Below are 19,587 nucleotides of genomic sequence, written 5' to 3'. Positions count from 1 at the left end.
CACAGACCAAGCACCCATAGCCCCACACCCAGATTCACAAGAATCTGGCCTCTGCTCTCCACCCAGTGGCCAGAGCCCTAGACCCCATCCCCTGCCCCACCCTCTGCTTCCTTTTCCTTCCAGCCACAAAATAACCACTCATTTATTAAAACTCCCTGCAGGTTCACCTGCCTTGCAGCTTATGTATGGCTGGTGGGGAGGAGCTGTTGCATGGTGTGACCCCATCCCCGCCACACACACCCCAGCATTGCTTCACCCAGGTCTTAACTAGGCCACAGCATTCTTTGCTCTCACCTCAGCAAGTGGTCACTTGCTGTTCTGAGCAACTTTGTGCTTCCCCGTGACCTATTTTTCACTTCTTGGTTAGAGTTGTGTCACAGGTGCTAAGAGATTCGCCCTAAGTGAGGTATAGAGGCCACACGCTGGTCCCTCTCCAGGTCAGAGGGGTTGATCTGCTGGGCTCAGGCCAGTTGAAGGCTCAGCATGACTGAGCCGTGTCTCTACGTGGGGTAAGGCAGACCTCTGTAGCCATGTACAAGAGGAAGAGACTCACAGCCCCCTATGTGTCTAGTAGACCTATTGGGGTTTACCTGAGGCCAGACCAACAGGCTGGCCATTTTCCTCAATGTGTGCAGCTAGAAAAAGCTTTCCCTTCTTTCTAGATAGAGTCCAGAGAATACCACATAAGAATCACTATAGTTGGACCAACTTTTACTTGAAACTTCCTCTGAAGAATACTGTTTAATGAGTCATTTCATAATTAAAAGGGCTGATTCCAACATTTTTAACCTATTCATCTTTTAGAAAGATAATAGTACCTTTCTGGGCCACTTTCTAATTGACTTGCAGTTCAACGGTGCGAAGAAATTAGTGGAATTGTTACAGTAATATCACCAGTTTCTTGTTATCAGTGCCAAAAATTCAGCTGTGCCCTTGAAATGCCAGGTTTCCCTGGGCAAACGGCCTTGCCCCTGTGACATGCAGGGCTGGACTGGGCTTGTGAACAGAGGCTACAGGGTGGGCACTGGGCCCAAGGCAAACAGCTGGCTCCTGCTTCACCCCAGGCTGCCTCTGGGGTGGCAAATCAGACTCCTATCTCTTCCCATGTGGGATGGAAACAGTAATTCTTTTAGGTGTCCATATGAGCTGCTAGCAGTACCTGGGGTCTGTATGTAAGTCCTTACAACAGCCAATCCTCCAGTCGGAACACTGGACCCAAGGTATTCCCTGAGGGGAGGACTCCTCACCGTAAACACTGTGGCCAGGATAGGCTCGGGGATCCCGGAGGAGAACTGCATGGGGAATGAACATGCTTGGGGCTAGGGCATGAGAGGGGCACATCTCAGCTTCCAGGGAGCACACTGCACACACTGGGTAAGGCTTCCTTCTAGGAGGCAGAAAGGAGGAGCTTGGGTATACCCAGGGCCATGGGGTGGAATGGACATTACACAATCGTAAAAGTCCAGCAGCGCTGAGACTGGCCGTGCCTGTGGCCCAGTGTCTGAGTCTTTACCTTTTGGGTTTCTTTTGTGGGTGTTTGTTTGTTTGTTTGTTTATTTATTTTGAGGGAGGTATTTGGTTCTGTGAGACAGAATCTCTCTTTTTAGCCAAGGCTGGCCTCAAACTCATGGCAACTCTCTTGGGTCAGCCTCTCAAAATTATAGGCCTGAGCCACTGTACTGAGCTGCCCTGTGGTCCAGCGGCGTGGAAAGCCAGGTAGCTGGCCATGAGGTGTAGATCAGGATGGGCCACAAGAGCTGGCACACAGGCAGCTCCACAAACTCAGAGAACAGGCCTGTGGCCTCCTTTAGACAGTGTCAGGATGCCCAGCATCCCACACAACCCCACACAGTCTCCCAGTCCTCACTGGCCGGTGACTCAGAGACCACAGTTCTCACATGCTTTGGGGTTTCCCCATACTTCACCCCCCACACACACTTTACTTCCTTCCCCTTGTGTGTGGATTGGAAGCTCTAATGATCATCTTTGGTTTCCATGAGAACCGGGTGTGATGCTGTGCTCGGACACTTGTGCAGAAATGCCGCCTTGAACCACTGAGCTCCTCGGTACACGCCTTTACATCTCCCAACTGGAGCTGATGATTGTTCTTGGGAGATCTGTATCTTCCTGTCCCCAAAAGGACTAACAAGGCAGAGGTGGTCATCAGTCTCCCCGTTGTCCATTCTCTGGCTGCTCACCAAAGAGCCAAGCAAAAAGGACAGCCAGCCAGCCAACCTCCCTCTGCTGGGGCTGGGCAGGGCTTAGCAAGGGAGACAGTCATATTCTGAGTGGGTGAATGAATGAAGTAAGGAGATAAGACTCAAGGGAGAGAATGAATGGGTGGACGATCCAGAAACGGAAGGATCAGGGGTGGAGGTGGGGGCACATTGGGGTGGGGCTGAGATGGAGGTAGATTGAATGAATGAGTTGATACCTCAACAGCTGTGCTCAGACTCCTAGGTGTGGGCGTTGCACATGGCCTGCCTTTCACCCATACCCAGGAGGAGGCTTTGGCCAGTCCTCTGCCCAGCTCCTCCCAGCCTCCGTGCTTGTACACTGCTCCTGCTCCCAGTGGGCTGTGAAGGGCCTCCAGCAGGCGGGTCAAGTGCTTATTTTTAGCTCTTCCTTCACACACCGCCTTCTCCCCGCACCCCCCCCCCCCCGCCCGCCCTTTCTCACTGCTTACAAAGCAGAGCCAGGAGCAAGAGAGCCACCAGGAAGCTTTCCTGAAACCCGGCTGCCTCCATGAATATACCTGTGAAGGAGCAAAGTCCCAGCCAGCCTGTGACCACTGGCAGCATGCCTACTAAAGGCCTTACTTGTGGGTACAGATAAGCAGGCCTCTGCAGGGGCTAGCCCCGGACACGGGCTCTGCCTTTGTCCATGCTGCCCTTCCAGGGTACCCTCACTGTCTTTTAGATTGCTGCTTCTGGAGTGGGTTCAACAGACCAGAGGTGGTTCAGAGGTGTGTCTGAGGCAGCAAAAGTAACAGGACACCATTTTTTCCTATGCCTTGGCTCTTTCTCAAGACATAATGGTCTTTCTCATGGTACTGCTCCTGGGAGGAGCCCATGTCTAGGCACTGTGACAAGGGCAAGTGTGCACTGAGCAGTTAGTAGGGTGCTGTTCTGGGCTGGGCTAGGCTGTTACCCTCATTCCCATTACCTCATGTAGCCAAAGCAACATATTCCTGTCCAGCTAGACCTACTGTGGGTCTAGAACCCCTGACTCAGGGACCAGAGATGTCCAAGTCCCAGCCATGTGCAGTCAGCTGGGATTTGAAGAATTGGTTTCTAGCAGTCTTAGGACTTCCTGCTGATTCCTTTGACATATTTATCATGGCTTGTTTAGGGCTGTGGGTTCCAGGAAGGGCTTCTATCAGTCACTTCTCATTGCAGTGACCAAATTGCAGATAGAAGGAACTTAAAGGAGGCGAGGTTTGTTTTGACTGCCACTTTAGAGGGGACCATGGTAGCCGAGGTGGCACTGATTGTGGCAATGGAGGCTTAGGGCACAGCTCATTCACATCTTACCAGATCAGGAAGCAGAGAATTTGATCCGGAACCAGAAGTAGGTATCACCTTCAAAGACCTTCCCTTAGCAACCCATTACAGCTCCTTAGAATCTATGTCCAAAGGTTCCACCACCTCCCAAGCAGCACTAGCAGCTTCGGACCAAGTATTCAGACACACAGGCCTTTGTTTTGTAGGAACAGTTCACATTCAGACTATAGCAGTGCTGGTCCCTGTGTGTCATCGCCATCATGACCCTGTCTTCAGCCTTTAGCCCTGGTCCTGAAACTGAGTGATTTTTAAGAGTGGTGGCTAATAATAATGATAAATAGTGATGCGGGGCAGTGGCGGTGCACACTTTTAAGCCTAGCACTTGGGAGGTAGAGGCAGGTGTATTTCTGAGTTTGAGGACAGCGTGGTCTACAGAGTGAGTTCCAGGACAGCCAGGGCTACACAGAGAAACTCTTGTCTCGAAAAACCAAACCAAACCAAACCAAACCAAACCAAACCAAACCAACAAACAAAACACCAAACAGTGATGCCACCCCAGTTCTGGAAGGAACTGGGCTCTAGGCGCACAGTTCTCCATCAGAGGGAAAGTCCAGAGCCCTGGCCACAGGAGGAGTCCTTTCTGTGGTGTTCTTTCCTAGCCCTAGACAGGGAGACTTGGCTGAAAGTGTGAGCAAAGACTTCTCAGTGCTACCCAGCTAGTCTTTGTGGCAATGGAGGCTTGGGGCACAGCTCATTCACATCTTACCAGATCAGGAAGCAGAGAATTTGATCCGGAACCAGAAGTAGGTATCACCTTCAAAGACCTTCCCTTAGCAACCCATTACAGCTCCTTAGAATCTATGTCCAACTTCTGTATTAGTCAGGGTTCTCTAGAGTCGCAGAACTTATGGACAGTCTCTAGATAGTAAAGGAATTTATTGATGACTTACAGTCGGCAGCCCAATTCCCAACAATGGTTCAGTCGCAGCTGTGAATGGAAGTCCAAGGATCTATCAGTTACTCAGTCTCACACAGCAAGCAGGCGAAGGATCAAGAGCTTGGAGTTTGCCCAAGCTGAGCATAGGCCTTACTTGGGGAAGGAAATGGCAGGGTACTATCAGACCCCAGAACTAGGAGCCAGGGCCAGGGCCAGGGCCTCTAGGATATTTTACATATTCTCTCTCTCTCTCTCTCTCTCTCTCTCTCTGAATGCATTCGTGTTTTGCAGGACTTCTCCCCATACAGCCCCTGAATTGTAATTCAGTCCTTGGGGTTGGGGCCCTGGCTTCCCCCTGTGTTTCATCCCAAGCCTCTGTAATTTTTCTGGTCTCCTCTCCCTCTTAATTATCTTCCTTTTCTGGCCCAGTGAAAATTTCTCTATGGGTTAAGAAGAAAACTTTCTTCTTACCTTTGCATTTGCATTTTGATTTTGTATATGTCCCTGAGAAGTTTATAATTTGGGAGCAATATACCTGTCAGTTTTTTTCTCTTTATGCCTTTGGTATCCTGTTCTGAAAGACTTTCTCAGGCTGGGGATGGCTCAGCGCTACAGTATGTGTCTACATGGTGCAGGGCTCGCTCTGGGTTCCATCTACCAAGAGTGAGGTCTGACTCCTCCCTAAGGTTAGGGAGAATGATGGAAATACTCTCTGCTTGCTCCTGGGTCTGTGGTTTTTCACGAACCTCCCTCCTGTTTCCTTACAGAAAACAGAGTGGCTCTGTCTGAACTGCCAAACTAAGCGGCTGCTGGAGGGCAGCTTGGGGGAGCCAGCCCCCCTGCCTCTGCCCACCCCACAGCAGCCTCCTGCAGGAGTCCCTCACCGAGCAGCTGGAGCAGCCCCTCTGAAGCAGAAAGGGCCACAGGGGCTGGGCCAGCCCTCAGGCTCCCTGCCTGCCAAGGCCAGCCCCCAGGCCACCAAGGCCAGCCCTCAGGCCACCAAGGCCAGCCCTCAGGCCACCAAGGCCAGCCCTCAGACCACCAAGGCCAGCCCTCAGGCCAAGCCTCTCAGGGCTACTGAACCCAGCAAGACCTCTAGCAGCGCCCAGGAAAAGAAGACAGTGACCTCTGCTAAAGCTGAGCCTGTGCCGAAGCCACCTCCAGAGACTACTGTGCCTCCTGGGACTCCTAAAGCAAAAAGTGGGGTGAAGAGGACTGACCCTGCCACCCCAGTTGTCAAGCCTGTTCCAGAAGCTCCCAAGGGTGGGGAGGCTGAGGTCAGTTCTATTTCATTACCAAGGGTCCTAGCTTTCAGGTGAGATAGTCTGAGGAAGGGCTAACAATGTAGGCCTAAGACAGATCTATTGGGGTCACAGAGACACCCTAGTTGAAAGAGGGTCTAGATTAAGTTTCAGTAGATCACTGGGATGATGGCACACTCCTTTAGTCCCAACACTTTGGAGGCAGAGGCAGTCAGATCTTTGTGAGTTCAAGGCTAGCCTAGTCTACCTGGTGAGTTCTAGGACAGCCAAGGCTCTGTAGAGAGACCCTGTCACAAAACAACAACAACAAACAACAAATGAAGTTCAGCTGGTCTGGAGTCTGTGGGATGGAGACACGTCCTGTGTCTGCCACTTTGCTGGTCTCCCACACATTCATCTAGTAAAGTTTCTCTTGCTGTGAAGTCTGTAAGTTATGTGGGGCCAGAGAGATAGCCCCTAGGGTGTGGAGGGCCCCTTCCCGTGGTCCTTGGGATTGACAGGAGATCAGGAGTAAATGCCTGCTTTTTACCCTATGCAGGAACCAGTCCCCAAGCCTTATTCTCAGGACCTGTCTCGAAGCCCACAGAGCCTCAGTGACACAGGCTACTCCTCCGACGGTGTCTCCAGCTCCCAGAGCGAGATCACAGGTGTTGTACAGCAAGAAGTGGAACAGCTTGACAGTGCAGGGGTGACAGGCCCACGTCCACCCAGCCCCTCGGAGCTCCACAAAGTGGGTAGTAGCTTGCGCCCTTCACTGGAGGCCCAGGCTGTAGCTCCCAGTGCGGAATGGAGCAAGCCACCCCGCAGCAGCAGCAGTGCGGTTGAAGACCAGAAACGGCGTCCTCACTCCCTGTCCATCACGCCCGAGGCCTTCGACTCGGATGAGGAACTGGGGGACATTCTAGAGGAGGACGACTCCTTGGCATGGGGACGTCAGAGGGAACAGCAGGACACAGCTGAGTCTTCAGATGACTTTGGCAGCCAGCTGAGGCATGACTACGTGGAAGACAGCAGCGAAGGCGGCTTGTCTCCCCTCCCACCTCAGCCCCCAGCCCGGGCAGACATGACTGATGAAGAATTCATGCGGCGACAGATCCTAGAAATGAGTGCCGAGGAAGACAACTTGGAGGAAGACGACACTGCTGTCTCTGGACGAGGCCTGGCCAAACACAGCGCCCAGAAGGCAAGTGCCAGGCCCAGACCGGAATCTAGCCAAGAACCCAAGAGGCGCCTTCCCCATAATGCCACCACAGGCTACGAGGAACTCCTATCTGAGGCAGGCCCAGCAGAGCCCACGGATAGCAGCGGAGCCCTTCAGGGAGGTCTCCGACGTTTTAAAACCATCGAGCTCAACAGCACGGGTAGCTATGGTCATGAGCTAGACCTTGGCCAAGGTCCTGATCCCAACCTGGACCGGGAGCCTGAGCTGGAGATGGAGAGCCTCACAGGCTCACCCGAAGACCGCTCTCGTGGGGAGCACTCCTCTACGTTGCCGGCCTCCACACCTAGCTATACATCTGGCACCTCACCCACCTCCCTGTCTTCACTGGAGGAGGACAGTGACAGCAGCCCCAGCCGCCGGCAGCGCCTAGAAGAAGCAAAGCAGCAGCGCAAGGCGCGGCACCGCTCCCACGGGCCCCTGCTGCCCACCATCGAGGACTCCTCCGAGGAGGAGGAGCTGCGGGAAGAAGAGGAGCTGCTGCGTGAGCAGGAGAAGATGCGGGAGGTGGAACAGCAGCGAATTCGAAGCACAGCCCGCAAGACCCGGCGTGACAAGGAAGAGCTTCGAGCTCAGCGGCGGCGTGAACGCTCCAAGACACCACCCAGTAACCTGTCACCCATTGAAGATGCGTCCCCTACAGAGGAGCTGAGGCAGGCAGCGGAGATGGAGGAGCTACACCGCTCTTCCTGCTCTGAGTACTCCCCCTCCCCCTCCCTGGACTCAGAGGCGGAGACCCTAGATGGCGGCCCCACTCGGCTCTACAAGTCTGGCAGCGAGTACAACCTGCCGGCCTTTATGTCTCTCTACTCACCGACTGAGACCCCTTCGGGCAGTTCCACCACGCCCAGTTCTGGACGGCCCCTTAAGAGTGCGGAGGAGGCCTACGAGGACATGATGAGAAAAGCTGAGATGCTCCAGAGACAGCAGGGCCAGGTGGCAGGGGCCCGGGGACCCCATGGTGGCCCCTCTCAGCCCACGGGCCCCCGCAGCCAGGGCTCCTTTGAATATCAAGACACCCAAGACCATGACTATGGCGGCAGGGCTTCTCAGCCGGTGGCAGAAAGCACGCCCGCAGGCCTTGGAGCGGCCGTGTACGAGGAGATCCTTCAGACATCCCAGAGCATAGCCCGGATGCGGCAGGCCTCCTCGCGGGATCTGGGCTTCACTGAGGACAAAAAGAAGGAGAAGCAGTTTCTGAATGCCGAGAGCGCATACATGGACCCAATGAAGCAAAATGGTGGCCCACTTACCCCTGGGACCAGCCCCACCCAGCTTGCTGCCCCCGTGTCTTTTTCCACCTCCACCTCCTCAGACAGCAGCGGTGGCCGAGTTATCCCCGATGTCCGAGTCACTCAGCATTTTGCAAAAGAGCCTCAGGATCCTCTCAAGCTGCACAGCTCTCCTGTCTCCTCCACTTTGACCTCTAAGGAGGTAGGCATGACCTTCTCCCAGGGTCCTGGGTCACCAGCCACCACAGCCAGTCCGACACGAGGGTATATGACTCCAACCTCCCCAGCTGGCTCTGAGCGTAGCCCATCAACGTCTTCCACAATCCACAGCTATGGGCAGCCCCCAACCACTGCTAACTATGGGTCTCAAACGGAGGAGCTGCCCCACGCTCCCAGTGGCCCTCCTGGAAGTGGACGGGCCCCCAGAGAGAAGCCTCTGAGTGGGGGTGACAGTGAGGTCGGTGCCCCCCAGCCTTCTCGGGGATATTCTTACTTTACGGGCTCTAGCCCACCTCTCTCTCCATCTACCCCCTCTGAGAGCCCCACATTCTCACCAGGCAAGCTGGGCCCCAGGGCCACAGCAGAGTTCTCTACACAGACGCCAAGCCTAACGCTTTCCTCTGACATTCCGAGGAGCCCCGGCCCCCCCTCCCCCATGGTAGCCCAAGGCACACAGACTCCACACCGACCTAGCACTCCTCGATTGGTGTGGCAGCAGTCTTCCCAGGAGGCCCCTATTATGGTCATCACTCTGGCGTCGGATGCTTCGAGCCAGACCAGAATGGTGCATGCCAGTGCCTCGACTTCCCCTCTGTGCTCACCTACAGACTCTCAGCCCACCTCCCACAGCTACAGCCAGACAACACCTCCAAGTGCATCTCAAATGCCCTCGGAACCGGCTGGGCCACCTGGCTTTCCACGAGCACCCAGTGCTGGTACAGACGGACCCCTGGCACTGTACGGCTGGGGTGCCCTCCCTGCTGAAAACATCTCGCTATGCCGGATCTCCTCTGTCCCTGGAACATCTAGAGTTGAGCCAGGCCCCCGGCCCCCGGGCACTGCGGTGGTAGACCTCCGCACAGCCGTCAAGCCCACCCCCATTATCCTTACCGACCAGGGTATGGATCTGACCTCTCTTGCTGTGGAAGCAAGGAAGTATGGCCTGGCCCTGGATCCAGTCTCAGGACGCCAGTCAACCGCTGTGCAGCCTTTGGTTATCAACCTCAATGCCCAAGAGCAGACCCATACCTTCCTGGCCACTGCCACCACGGTGAGCATCACAATGGCCTCATCTGTGCTCATGGCTCAGCAAAAGCAGCCAGTGGTATACGGAGATCCTTTCCAGAGCCGCCTCGACTTTGGCCAGGGTTCAGGTAGCCCCGTGTGCCTGGCGCAGGTCAAGCAAGTAGAGCAGGCTGTCCAGACAGCCCCGTACCGAGGTGGGCCCAGGGGAAGACCCAGGGAGGCTAAGTTTGCCAGGTATAACCTTCCCAACCAAGTAACACCTCTGGCCAGAAGGGACATTCTGATCACCCAGATGGGCACCGCCCAGGGTGTGGGCCTGAAGCCAGGACCAGTGCCAGAGCCCGGTGCTGAACCCCACCGGGCTACTCCTGCAGAGCTCCGGTCACATGCTCCTCCAGGTACCAGGAAGCCACACACAGTGGTGGTACAGATGGGAGAGGGCACAGCCGGCACAGTGACTACCCTGCTCCCAGAAGAGCCGGCAGGTGCCCTGGACCTCACCGGAATGAGGCCCGAGAGCCAGCTGGCATGCTGTGACATGGTCTACAAGTTTCCTTTTGGCAGTAGCTGCACTGGCACCTTCCATCCTGCCCCTAGCGCACCCGACAAGAGTGTGACCGATACAGCCCTGCCTGGCCAAAGCAGTGGCCCCTTCTACAGTCCCAGAGACCCTGAGCCCCCTGAGCCCCTCACCTTCCGCACACAGGGGGTAGTAGGACCTGGGCCCCATGAAGAACAGAGGCCCTACCCACAGGGCCTGCCTGGAAGGCTATACTCCTCCATGTCTGACACCAATTTGGCCGAAGCTGGCCTCAACTACCATGCCCAGAGGCTTGGGCAGCTCTTCCAGGGACCTGGGAGGGACTCGGCAGTGGACCTCAGCTCACTGAAGCACTCGTACAGCTTAGGCTTTGCTGATGGACGCTACTTAGGGCAGGGCTTACAGTATGGCTCCTTCACGGACCTGCGTCACCCCACAGACCTTTTGTCTCACCCACTTCCCCTGCGGCGCTATAGCTCGGTGTCAAACATCTATTCAGATCATAGGTACGGCCCACGGGGAGATGCAGTTGGCTTCCAGGAGGCCAGCCTGGCCCAGTACAGTGCCACCACAGCCCGAGAGATCAGCCGCATGTGTGCTGCCCTCAACTCCATGGACCAGTACGGTGGGCGGCATGGCAGCGGGAGTGGTGGGCCTGACCTTGTGCAGTATCAGCCCCAGCATGGGCCTGGCCTCAGTGCTCCACAGGGTCTGGCTCCCCTTAGATCCGGCCTCCTTGGCAACCCCACCTACCCAGAAGGGCAGCCAAGCCCTGGAAACCTTGCTCAGTATGGGCCTGCAGCAAGCCAAGCAACAGCAGTCAGACAGCTACTCCCGTCCACAGCAACAGTGCGCGCAGCCGATGGCATGATCTATTCGACTATCAATACCCCAATTGCTGCAACGCTGCCCATCACCACCCAGCCTGCCTCGGTACTGCGGCCCATGGTGCGTGGTGGCATGTACAGGCCTTATGTATCTGGTGGAGTCACAGCTGTGCCCCTTACCAGCCTGACCCGTGTGCCCATGATTGCTCCTCGGGTACCTCTTGGACCAGCAGGGCTATACCGCTATCCTGCACCAAGATTCCCCATTGCTTCCAGCGTTCCACCTGCTGAAGGACCTGTCTATTTGGGGAAGCCTGCTGCAGCCAAGGCCTCGGGGGCAGGAGGTCCGCCAAGGCCTGAGCTACCAGCAGGGGTTGCTCGTGAAGAACCCTTTTCCACAACTGCCCCTGCTGTCATCAAGGAAGCCCCCGTGGCCCCTGCCCCGGGCCCGGCCCCGGCCCCACCACCTGGCCAGAAGCCAGCAGGAGAGGCCGTCGCTGGGAGTGGCAGTGGGGTCCTCAGCCGGCCTGCGTCGGAGAAGGAGGAAGCGTCTCAGGAGGACCGGCAGCGGAAGCAACAGGAGCAGCTGCTGCAGCTGGAGCGGGAACGGGTAGAGTTGGAAAAGCTGCGGCAGTTGCGGCTGCAGGAGGAGCTGGAGCGGGAGAGGGTGGAGCTGCAGAGGCATCGTGAGGAGGAGCAGCTGCTGGTGCAGCGAGAGCTGCAGGAGCTGCAGACCATCAAGCAGCATGTGCTGCAGCAGCAGCAGGAAGAGCGCCAGGCTCAGTTTGCACTGCAGCGTGAGCAGCTGGCACAGCAGCGACTGCAACTAGAGCAGATCCAGCAACTGCAGCAGCAGCTGCAGCTGCAGCTGGAGGAGCAGAAGCAGAGGCAGAAGGCCCCCTTTCCTGCCACCTGTGAGGCACCTAGCCGAGGGCCTCCCCCGGCTGCCACCGAGCTGGCCCAGAATGGCCAGTACTGGCCACCGCTGACCCACGCGGCCTTCATTGCTGTGGCGGGGACTGAAGGGCCCGGGCAACCTCGTGAGCCTGTGCTGCACAGGGGCCTCCCCAGCTCCGCCTCAGACATGTCACTGCAAACCGAGGAGCAGTGGGAGGCAGGCCGTAGTGGCATCAAGAAACGTCACTCCATGCCACGCCTGAGAGATGCCTGTGAGCCAGAGTCGGGACCTGATCCCAGCACGGTCAGGAGAATTGCAGACAGCAGTGTTCAGACAGATGATGAGGAGGGTGAGGGCCGCTACCTTGTGACTCGCAGGCGCAGGACGCGGCGCAGTGCTGACTGCAGTGTGCAGACAGATGATGAGGACAATGCCGACTGGGAGCAACCCGTCCGCCGCCGCAGGTCTCGTCTTTCCCGTCACTCAGACTCAGGCTCTGACAGCAAGCACGATGCCACTGCTTCCTCATCCACCACGGCCGCCGCCACTGCGAGGGCCATGAGCAGCGTGGGCATACAGACCATCAGCGACTGCTCCGTCCAGACCGAGCCCGAGCAGCTGCCCAGGGTCTCTCCAGCCATCCACATCACGGCTGCCACCGACCCAAAGGTGGAGATTGTCAGGTACATATCAGCACCAGAAAAGACTGGGCGCGGGGAGAGCCTGGCCTGCCAGACAGAACCGGATGGACAGGCTCAGGGTGTGGCTGGGCCACAGCTCATAGGACCAACTGCCATCAGCCCCTACCTACCTGGCATCCAGATAGTCACCCCAGGAGCCCTGGGCAGATTTGAGAAGAAGAAGCCGGATCCTCTGGAAATCGGTTACCAGGCCCACCTGCCCCCGGAGTCCCTGTCGCAGCTTGTGAGCCGCCAGCCTCCTAAGTCTCCACAAGTGCTCTACTCTCCAGTGTCGCCCCTGTCCCCACACCGGCTCCTGGACACTTCGTTTGCTTCCAGTGAGAGGCTGAACAAGGCTCATGTGAGTCCCCAGAAGCAATTCATAGCTGACAGCACCCTTCGCCAGCAGACTCTGCCTCGCCCCATGAAGACCCTGCAGCGGTCTCTGTCCGACCCTAAGCCCCTGAGCCCCACCGCCGAGGAGTCTGCCAAAGAGAGATTCTCCCTCTACCAGCACCAGGGGGGACTAGGTAGCCAGGTATGGGCACAGGGGCTGGTCCAGGGTGGGATGGGGGTCTATTTCTAGCTTGAGGGGCCCCAGAGGGAGGGGTTTCTCCTGGGGTGGGAATGGAGTCACCTCTGGCTCCAAAGGCCCGGGGGAAGGAGTTGAGGAACAAAGTTCCCCAATGGACGTCTGACAGAGCTCATGGCCCAGCCTGGACAAAGTCAGACACACGTAGGGCTCCACAGCCATCTGCCCAGACACTTCCAGGAACCTCAGCCTCTCCACAGCCCTGTCCCTTCACTGTCTGGACCTGGTCTATTTCTGTCGCCTCCTTTCAGGCCTCTTCATTTCTCACCTCCAGTCTAGGCACCTTCCACTCCAAGCCTTATTTAGTCTCCACTTCCCATCTCTAGATGGGCTTCACTGCCTATAGCAGGCTCAAGCCTGTGGCCTAGCATTTGAGACCCACCCATTTGAGGGCTGTAGATACTCTTGGTGCTTCCTTGTGTCCCACCCACCTTCTTCAGTAACCCTACTTCCTAACCTGCCTGTTCCCCTAGTGCAGTGCAGGCTCCTTGTCTATGGCTTCCATTACACAGCCATGTATTAGAACCGCAAGACACAGCCTGGCCATGGTGCCATCTGTGGGAAGACTTAGAGACTGGGAAGCGGGAATGCTAACCACTTTCAGTGCAAGGCTGAGGAAGGTTGGCTTTTCCTGAAGTCTCTGGAAGGTTTTTGGAGGTAAAACAGAACAAGACTGGTATTTCAGAGTTCCCAGAATGCAGTGTTGGCTGATAGGCCAAAGGAGAGATCCCGAGGAGAGGAGGGAGGAGTCAGAAGTACTGGGGGTGAGGGGTGTTTGCCCATTTTTGGGGTGGGTTTATAGACCTGATGGTGGTGGAGGTGGGTAGTGATCAGCCCCGGAGATAAAGGGAACCCAGGGTGAGCACTCCATCTGCATGGGCCTCCCAGAATTGCAGAGCCTCTGGAGCAAGTAGGCGGTGTGGCTAGCAGGGCAGGGGAACCTTGAGCAGGTAGCTGGGCTGCTAGAGAGAGGTCTAGCAAGAAAGGAGAGGTTGTCTACAGAGAGATTCAGTGGGCTGGGGGTGGGCCACAATCAGGGCTTAGGTATGGCAGAGGGTAGTGCGGTTAGAGGAGGAGGTGGGCAGGCAGCTGAGCAGCATACTGCTCTGGAGAGGAATAAAGGAGGAAGCTTAGACTCAGAGCCTGTGAATAGCTGACAGTTATCCTGTGCCCCTTCCTGTGACTGTTCTTAAAGGAGCCTGGTGGGTCTCGCGTGTTCTACTCTGTTCCTCCTTCCCCTGACTGCCCTGCCCTCAGCCCCCACAGGCTGCTAGGTCTCAGACTTCGAGCCAGATCCCTCTTCCCTCACCTCAGTGACAGGCAAGTCCATTGGAGATGTGCAGGGCCTTCCAAAGCCACTGTGCACAGCACACAAAACAGTCTGACCCTCACCACCTTCCTGGTGCCCAAAGCTTTGGAAAGGACTGTAAACTGACCACAGGCCTTTCCCCTCATGGCAAAGAAGCCAAAACCAGAGGGTGGGCAGGGTAAACCCCAAGGCTGCTTGGCAAAGCAGGGCATCAACAGTGTGGATCCCAGCTCCTGCCTTGAAGAACCTCCAGACCTGGGTTCTTCTACCCCATGCCTCAGCAAAGTCACCCACACCTTGGGTCTCAGTGCTGCCCACCCTTCCCTCTGTCTCAGGTGTCGGCGCTGCCACCCAACGGCCTGGTCCGCAAGGTGAAGCGGACACTGCCCAGCCCCCCTCCAGAGGAAGCTCACCTTCCCCTGGCTGGCCAGGTGCCCTCACAGCTGTATGCAGCCAGTCTGCTGCAGCGAGGGTTGGCGGGGCCCACCACCGTCCCTGCTACCAAGGCCAGCCTGCTCCGGGAGCTGGACCGGGACCTGCGGCTGGTGGAGCATGAGTCCACCAAGCTGCGCAAGAAGCAGGCGGAGTTGGACGAGGAGGAGAAGGAGATTGACGCCAAGCTCAAGTACCTGGAACTGGGCATCACCCAGCGCAAGGAGTCGTTGGCCAAAGACCGGGGTGGCCGTGACTACCCACCTTTACGTGGCCTTGGTGAGCATCGTGACTACCTGTCTGACAGCGAGCTCAACCAGCTGCGGCTCCAGGGTTGCACCACACCCGCTGGCCAGTATGTGGACTACCCTGCCTCAGCTGCTGTGCCTGCCACTCCCTCTGGCCCCACTGCCTTCCAACAGCCCCGGTTCCCACCTGCAGCCCCACAGTACACTGCAGGCAGTAGTGGACCAACTCAAAATGGATTTCCAGCCCACCAGGCACCTACCTACACTGGCCCTAGCACATACCCAGCACCTACCTACCCTCCTGGGACTGGTTATCCAGCTGAGCCTGGCCTGCCAAGCCAACCGGCTTTCCACCCCACAGGCCATTACGCAGCCCCAACGCCCATGCCAACCACGCAGAGCGCCCCTTTCCCAGTGCAAGCTGACAGTCGTGCTGCCCACCAGAAGCCACGGCAGACTTCACTGGCTGATCTGGAGCAGAAAGTTCCCACCAATTACGAGGTGATTGGCAGCCCTGCTGTCACCATGTCTTCAGCGCCCCCTGAAACCGGCTACAGTGGTCCAGCTGTGAGCGGCAGCTATGAGCAGGGTAAAGCCCCCGAGCACCCCCGGGGCAGTGATCGAAGCAGCGTGAGCCAGAGCCCAGCCCCCACGTATCCCTCTGACTCCCACTACACCAGTCTGGAACAGAATGTTCCTCGAAACTATGTGATGATCGACGACATCAGCGAACTGACGAAGGACAGCACCCCCACTGCCTCGGAGAGCCAGCGGCTGGAGCCTTTGGGGCCAGGTGGAGTCAGTGGGCGTCCCGGGAAGGATCCTGGGGAACCAGCCGTCCTTGAGGGACCCACTCTGCCCTGCTGCTATGGCAGAGGTGAGGAAGAATCTGAGGAGGACTCATATGACCCCCGTGGGAAATCTGGTCATCACCGGAGCATGGAGAGCAACGGCCGGCCAAGCACCCACTATTACGGTGACAGTGACTATAGACACGGGGCTCGAGCAGACAAGTACGGTCCAGGACCCATGGGGCCAAAGCATCCCTCTAAGAGCCTGGCCCCAGCTGCCATCTCCTCAAAGCGCAGCAAGCACCGGAAGCAAGGCATGGAGCAAAAGATCTCCAAGTTCTCACCCATCGAGGAGGCCAAGGATGTGGAATCCGACCTGGCCTCCTATCCCCCGCCCACCGTCAGCAGCAGTCTGACCTCTCGGGGCAGAAAGTTCCAGGATGAAATCACCTATGGGCTCAAGAAGAACGTGTACGAACAGCAGCGGTACTACGGGGTGTCCAGCCGCGACGCGGCAGAGGAGGATGAGCGCATGTACGGTAGCAGCAGCCGGTCCCGAATGGCGTCGGCATACAGTGGGGAGAAGCTGTCCAGCCATGACTATAGCAGCCGAGGCAAAGGGTATGAACGGGAACGGGACACTGCAGAGCGACTTCAAAAGGCGGGCTCCAAGCCCTCATCCCTGAGCATGGCCCATGGCCGGGCACGGCCCCCCATGAGGAGCCAGGCCTCTGAAGAGGAGAGCCCTGTCAGCCCCTTAGGGCGGCCCCGCCCCGCAGGGGGCGCTCTTCCTCCCGGGGACACCTGCCCACAGTTCTGCTCCAGCCATTCCATGCCTGACGTCCAGGAACATGTCAAGGACGGACCGCGGGCCCACGCGTATAAGCGTGAGGAGGGCTACATGTTGGATGATTCCCACTGCGTGGTTTCTGACAGCGAAGGTAATGGCAGCTGGGGATGATTGCTGAAAATGCTCTGCACCTGGGGGTCTGCCTGCCTGCCCTGGTCCCCAAGATGTCCCAGCAGGGTCTGTCTTGGCATCTCATCAGTGGGCCCTGCTGCAGGCAGTCCTTGGCTGCTCTACCTGTGCCCTGCTTCCTGGTTGCTGGAGGGTGGGGACCTTGTGGCCTACCTGCTTGTGGCTGTGGTGTCTGTCCACTCTGGTTCCCTTGCATGGCTTCAGCTAGGTCTCCTTCTATGGCTAGCCAGGGGTTGATGGTGTTCTGTTTTTGGTCTCTGAAGCGTATCACCTGGGCCAGGAGGAGACAGACTGGTTTGATAAGCCCCGAGATGCCCGCTCCGACCGGTTCAGGCACCATGGGGGCCATACAGTCTCCTCCTCCCAGAAGCGAGGCCCTGCCAGGCACAGCTACCATGACTACGATGAGCCCCCTGAGGAGGGCCTATGGCCTCATGATGAGGGTGGTCCAGGCCGGCATACCTCAGCCAAGGAACACCGGCACCACAGTGACCACGGGAGGCACTCAGGCCGCCACGCTGGTGAGGAGCCAGGACGGCGGGCTGCCAAACCGCACGCTCGGGACATGGGTCGCCACGAGGCCCGACCTCACCCTCAGGCCAGCCCTGCCCCTGCCATGCAGAAGAAGGGTCAGCCCGGGTACCCCAGCTCTGCTGATTATTCACAGTCGTCCCGGGCTCCGTCAGCATACCACCATGCCTCTGAGAGCAAAAAGGGCTCCCGGCAGGCCCACACTGGGCCTTCTGCACTGCAGCCAAAGGCAGACACCCAGGCTCAGCCACAGATGCAAGGTCGGCAGGCGGCTCCAGGACCGCAGCAGTCGCAGCCACCATCATCCAGGCAGACACCCTCGGGCACAGCATCACGTCAGCCACAGACACAACAGCAGCAACAGCAGCAGCAGCAACAGCAGGGTCTTGGGCAACAAGCCCCCCAGCAGGCTCCATCCCAGGCTCGGCTACAGCCTCAGAGCCAGCCAACCACCCGGGGCACAGCCCCTGCTGCCAGCCAACCAGCGGGGAAACCTCAGCCAGGCCCCACCACAGCCCCAGGGCCCCAGCCAGCAGGACCGGTGAGTTAGCCACTCCCTAGGGCAGCTGCAACAACTGAAGTCTGGATGTCCTGTGGCTTCCGGGTGGGGGTGGGGGTGAGCAGGATCTCAGCCGCGGGTTCTGTGTTACAGCCACGTGCAGAGCAGGCCAGCAGCTCTAAACCACCCGCAGCCAAAGCGCCCCAGCAGGGACGGGCTCCTCAGGCGCAGACAACTCCAGGACCTGGACCTGCAGGTGAGCTGTGCCCAGAGTACTCAGAGCAATCTCTCCCTATACCACTGTACTCACCTCCCGACCCCATCCCACCCCCGCGGGCATATGCTCACTAATCCCCCATGAACACCCAGTAGGCTGCAGATCTCTTACCAGAAAATGAGGCTGGGCCAGTGAGGGCCCAGGGAACTATCCTAGGCGAGCACTGGGGAGCAAGGGCCAGAGCCTTTTCTTTTCTTGTTCTTTCGTTCATTTGTTCGTTCGTTCGTTTGTTTGTTTATTGAAACAGGGTCTTACTGTATAGCCTCGGCTGGCCTGGAACTCACTGTGTAGACCAGGCCAGCCTTGAACCTCAGAGATCCACCTGCCTCTGACTATAGAATGCTGGGATTAAAGGCATGGGCCACCATGCCCAGCTGAGCCACAGTTCGTTCCTTCCTTCTTTCCTTCCTTCCTTCCTTCCTTCCTTCCTTCCTTCTTCCTCCCTTCCTTCCTTCTTCCTTCCACTTCCCTCCTTTCCCCTGCTTGCTATCTCTTCTCCTCTCTCTTCCCTTTAGCCTTTTTTACCTCCTGCTTCCTTCCAGCCTTTCTCCTCTTGGTCTCCTCTTCCTACTTTTATTTCTCTAGCCCCGACCTTCTACCTCCCAGGTTACCTGAGTTCAGGCTCCCTCCTCCCCTCATACCCTGAACGATCAAGCACAGGTTTGTTCATAATGCTTTCTTTCCTACAGGGGCGAAGCCTGGAGCCAGGCCTGGAGGGACCCCAGGGGCTCCCGCTAGTCAGCCAGGGGCAGAAGGAGAGAGTGTATTCTCTAAGATCCTCCCTGGTGGGGCAGCAGAACAAGCTGGAAAGCTGACAGAAGGTATTTGCTGCCTGGGGTCAGGTCCACACTGAGTGGATGTTTCTTTGTGGAGGTTGGGGATATGGGGGTGATTCCAGGTCAAGCCACCGTGACACAGACCGCCTGCTGGTACCCAGTGTTTTCTAGGTCCCCCTTATCCCTTGAGCCTCACCTTGACCAATGGCCCCGACTAGGAGGAGTCTGATCCAATCACTGACATCTCTCTCTCTGTTTTCTATGTCACAGCTGTCTCTGCTTTTGGCAAAAAATTTTCCTCATTCTGGTGATTGTGTCCAGAAGGGTGAGTACCTGTGCCTGCCATATTGGGAGAGGCCTGAGTTACTCGTGGCTGGGGAGTCCTCTGGGAAGGGTCCAGTCTATAGTAGATTGCACAGTGAGAGCTACGGTGCACTCTCCTGGGAGTGTGAGACACTGCACAGAGTCTAAGACATGGGCTGGCTCAGGAGAGCAGTCACTGTGTAGACCAGGCCATCCTTGAACTCACACAGATTCAGGCATGGGCCACATTGTCCCCCGCAAGAGAAAGCCAGGGCTGATGTCCCTCTTGCCTTTCTCACCACCCTAGTCTTCTGCCGTGCTCTCAGAGTGATGGGACACCTTGGCTTGCATGTAGGGGACAATGCTGCAGAAATCCATCACCTTCCTCTGTAACGTTCCACAGGCTCCTGAAGACCTGAAGAAAGACAATCTCATTGCTGTGGAAAAATCTCTGGAGTCAAAGGCCTGGGCGCAGCTCTGGACTCTGCGTATAACGGTGAGTGTCA

The 19,587-nt window shown here is 57.3% G+C and overlaps 1 protein-coding gene across 2 annotated transcripts in view; it reads left to right on the top strand.

Moving 5' to 3' along the window:
* The window catches only part of Bsn (bassoon), a 94,398-nt gene that overhangs the window by 67,653 nt on the left and 7,158 nt on the right, over positions 1–19,587 (top strand). For both annotated transcript variants that reach the window (NM_007567.2, XM_006511634.4), the window contains exons 4-11: positions 5,208–5,717; positions 6,241–12,882; positions 14,581–16,657; positions 16,959–17,767; positions 17,879–17,981; positions 18,692–18,823; positions 19,049–19,103; positions 19,485–19,577. In NM_007567.2, coding sequence (NP_031593.2) covers positions 5,208–5,717; positions 6,241–12,882; positions 14,581–16,657; positions 16,959–17,767; positions 17,879–17,981; positions 18,692–18,823; positions 19,049–19,089 — 10,314 coding nt within the window. In that variant the 3' untranslated portion in view covers positions 19,090–19,103; positions 19,485–19,577. The remainder of the gene's footprint in view (positions 1–5,207; positions 5,718–6,240; positions 12,883–14,580; positions 16,658–16,958; positions 17,768–17,878; positions 17,982–18,691; positions 18,824–19,048; positions 19,104–19,484; positions 19,578–19,587) is intronic.

Source organism: Mus musculus, chromosome 9, assembly GCF_000001635.26.
Source record: "Mus musculus strain C57BL/6J chromosome 9, GRCm38.p6 C57BL/6J".
Taxonomy (NCBI): domain Eukaryota; kingdom Metazoa; phylum Chordata; class Mammalia; order Rodentia; family Muridae; genus Mus; species Mus musculus.
This window is presented reverse-complemented; position numbering and strand designations above follow the sequence as displayed.